Source organism: Tremella mesenterica (genome assembly GCF_000271645.1).
Source record: "Tremella mesenterica DSM 1558 unplaced genomic scaffold TREMEscaffold_26, whole genome shotgun sequence".
NCBI lineage: Eukaryota > Fungi > Basidiomycota > Tremellomycetes > Tremellales > Tremellaceae > Tremella > Tremella mesenterica.
In genome coordinates, this window is record NW_006711250.1 from 1 (window position 1) to 3371 (window position 3371).

At 48.8% G+C, this 3371-nt stretch overlaps 1 protein-coding gene across 1 annotated transcript; it reads left to right on the forward strand.

Moving 5' to 3' along the window:
- Window positions 1-1531: 1531 nt before the first annotated feature.
- Window positions 1532-3047, forward strand: TREMEDRAFT_66555 (uncharacterized protein; the record flags this gene model as incomplete). The annotated part of the gene is made up of 5 exons (XM_007008599.1): window positions 1532-1594; window positions 1903-1926; window positions 1965-2249; window positions 2513-2660; window positions 2968-3047. The coding sequence occupies 5 exons, from the start codon at window positions 1532-1534 to the stop codon at window positions 3045-3047; spliced, it is 600 nt and encodes a 199-aa protein (XP_007008661.1).
- Window positions 3048-3371: the final 324 nt, after the last annotated feature.

Genomic DNA, 3371 nt, shown 5'->3' on the forward strand with positions numbered 1-3371 from the left:
CGTCGTCAACGTTGTGTTTCATGGAGTCCAGGATACCACGAAGATCCCTGGATACGAGAGAAAATTTTTAGGCTAAGGGGTTTCCTACTTGCACTCATGGATACTGCACTCACGAACAGATTATTGCTTCCCATTCCCCATACATAAAATTCCTCTATCATTGTCATATCTTCTTGTCACATACGAATTTCCCCCACGATTTTCCAATGTCTAGGAGGCAAGTTACGAAGTTCGGTAGATGGCGATCTTGTTGTGAGGAAGGCGGCGTAGCCAAAGGAGGTTTCAGATTTTCCTGGAATTTCATTACGGGAATTACATTGTCAGGAAGTTGGTTTGAGGAGAAGGGTGAGAACCGAACTTCATGCTGAGTTGTTTTGTTCTTTTCGGCGTTGATGTTCGCTCACGAGGACGTTCGCGCTCAAGGAGGGGGCGACTGTCACGCGGCGCCGCGTGACATTATCCTTTCCCATCAAACGAAGTTCCTTTGGACATCAGTTCGCCATCAACGACCCAGTTCGCATGAACTTCACCACCCACGAGGGTATTAGGAGGCTAACTTCGTCGAGGACGAAGTTAGTCATGTAGGAACTTAGGGAGATACGAAGTTAGGAAGATACGAAGTTAGGGAGATACGAAGTTAGGAGGATACGAAGTTAGGAAGGCACGAACTTCGTCGGGGACGAAGTTCGTGAGGTACGAAGCTCGGGACGTCGGGTTGAACGAAGTTCTGCGTTGACGAAGTTAGGGAAGGACGAAGTACTTAAGGGCCGAAGTTCCCAGAGATCTTTGACGATCTCTGGTTGTTGTCTTAGTGATAGAAGTTAGTAAAGTACGAAGTTATTACACCCAGAAGTTATTGTCACCTATTTCATATCTCGAACAACGAAGTTGGTAAAGGTCGAAGCCCACGAAGTTATTGGCCGTCGGTCGTAGGAAGTTAACGAAGAAGCAACCCTGTGACACAACCCTCTCGCGCTTAGACGTACCTCAACGCACTTCGTCCAACTTCCCCGAGTCCCGGCCGTCCTTCTCCGTCCTTCGACTAACCCCGCCTAACATCGCCGCACTTCTGCTCCCATTGTCCCTAGTTCACCTAACTCCGCCTAACATTGCCACACTTCTGCTCCCATTGTCCCTACTTAGCCTAACTCTGTCTAACTTCGCCGTACTTCTGCTTCCATTGTCCCTACTCAGCCTAACTCCGTCTAACTTCGCCGTACTTTGTTGTCCCTATGCTCCAGGCCCCGTATATCTTATTCTCCTGTTGTACTTTGCCGTAGTTGGTCTCAGATGTGCTGAGTTTCGTGTAGAGTAAAGAGGTTAAGACGTGATAGGGGTTTTGATGGTCAAAGGAGTGTCATTGTTGGTGGGATAATTGAGGGGTCACAACGTAGTTCGTGACAGCGACCACCTACGGCAAAGTACAGGGGGAGATTAAGTTGTACGAGGATCTGGAGCATAGGAACGGTGAAGTGCGGCGAAGTTAGGTGGAGTTAGGCGGACTAGGGACAATGGGAGCAGAAGTGCGGCGATGTTAGGCGGGGTTAGTCGAAGGACGGAGAAGGACGGCCGGGACTCGGGGAAGTTGGACGAAGTGCGTTGAGGTACGTCTAAGCGCGAGAGGGTTGGGTGAAAATCTAGGAGGAGTAAATAATATTAGCTGAGAAGATCGCTGAAATCCTTGATTGTTGTCAGTAGCGAGCGATATATTCAGTAGCTACAACCTTCGAGTTAAGGAGAGCTACCATCGAGCAGTTCGACGCACCACGGCGAAGTTAGCCGCAGTTCATCAACGATCATCTTATCATTTACCACTCGACGTATTACTACGGCGAAGTTAGCCGTAGTTCCCCCGACGAGTACCCTGTCCTAGTGAGACACCGATGCCCCACTACGACGTAGTTAGCCGAGGTTTGTCGACCGTCGGTCAGTAGAGGAGAAGAAACGACGATTGTGACACAAAGATCGCACGATTTGGTCAATCATATGCGGGGGCGATCCAACAGATGAAATCAGAAGCTTTAGAACGGCCCTACTATGACACTATAACACGTTTGGAATCAAGTGAATCCACAAACTTACGAGATGCTGTAGCCGTTCATACGGTTGCCATCAAGGCTAGGGCAGAACTCCTAAAGGAACCAGAATGGCGCTATGGATACGATATAAACTTACTCCTACAAGATCCATACAAGAGTGCACATCTGCCGGGACAACCTCCTCCTTCCTCCAAAAAATGGCAATCATCTGTGGGTCTGAACACAGCAATCACTGACAAAACATCCCAAGCCGCCCTGACTCCCTCAGCAGGGAAAGGATATCTAGATCTCTCAAAGGTGCTTGACTCCTTTGCTGTTTGGAGTGACAAGGATGCAGCTTGGCGCTTGTTGTTGACTCTGCGGACAAAACCTTATCTGTACAGATGTTAAATGCCGTACCAAGATTCATGGCGGAAGTGTAGAAACAGCAAAGTCAGAGTCAAGATCCATCCTCAAAGCCTTATGATCCACAGCTGCTTCTGAGAGCTGCTAAAGCTGCACAATCGGTCCTTTCAAATGACTCATTCTTTGAGAATCTCACAATCAGAAAACCTAGAATTGTGGATAACTGGCGACCTTCACAAGGAGAATGTGTCGATACATCACCCTTTTCAGCTGTGTGTGCGCGATGTCAGGCTCACTCTTACAGTCCCAAAATTAGTGGAGGAGTGGAGGGGCAACCAATGTAGATGTGAACCAGAACTGGGTTGACTGTTGTGTCACAAAGGATGTGACAAGTCAAGCAAAAGTCAGGAAAGGGTATTTAACCAGTAAGCAGCGGCAAAGTCAAACTGTCACAGATAGCAATATTTCTGCTCTACTGACCGACGGTCGACAGACCTCAGCTGACTATGTTGTACTGGGGCGTCAATGTCTCACCGAGACAGGGTACTTGTTGGGGAAGGAACTATGGCTAACTACACCGTAGTGATACGTCAAGTGGTAAACTATAAGGTGATCGTTGATGAACTGCGGCTAACTTTGCCGTGGTCACAAACCATGTCGTAGCATCCCTGACAACCACCATCACCGACTCTCCTTTCACCATCACCGAACCACTATCCATCACCACCCCGAACCACTGAGACCGACTACGACGAAGTATGGGAACCTAGGGAGCATTTGTCACAACAACCCCGCCTAACAGAAAACTACGGCAAAGTTAGGAGAAGGAACCCGAGGGAGAGCAGAGTAGGGGAAGTTAGGCGAAGTTAGTCGAAGTGAGCGGAGTAGGATATCGGGGATATGGCGAGGTACGGCAAAGTTGAGCTGAGAGGACTGAGCGTGGGGCTGTGCAGGAGTTGAAGGACATTCTATGAGAAGAGAGGAGAA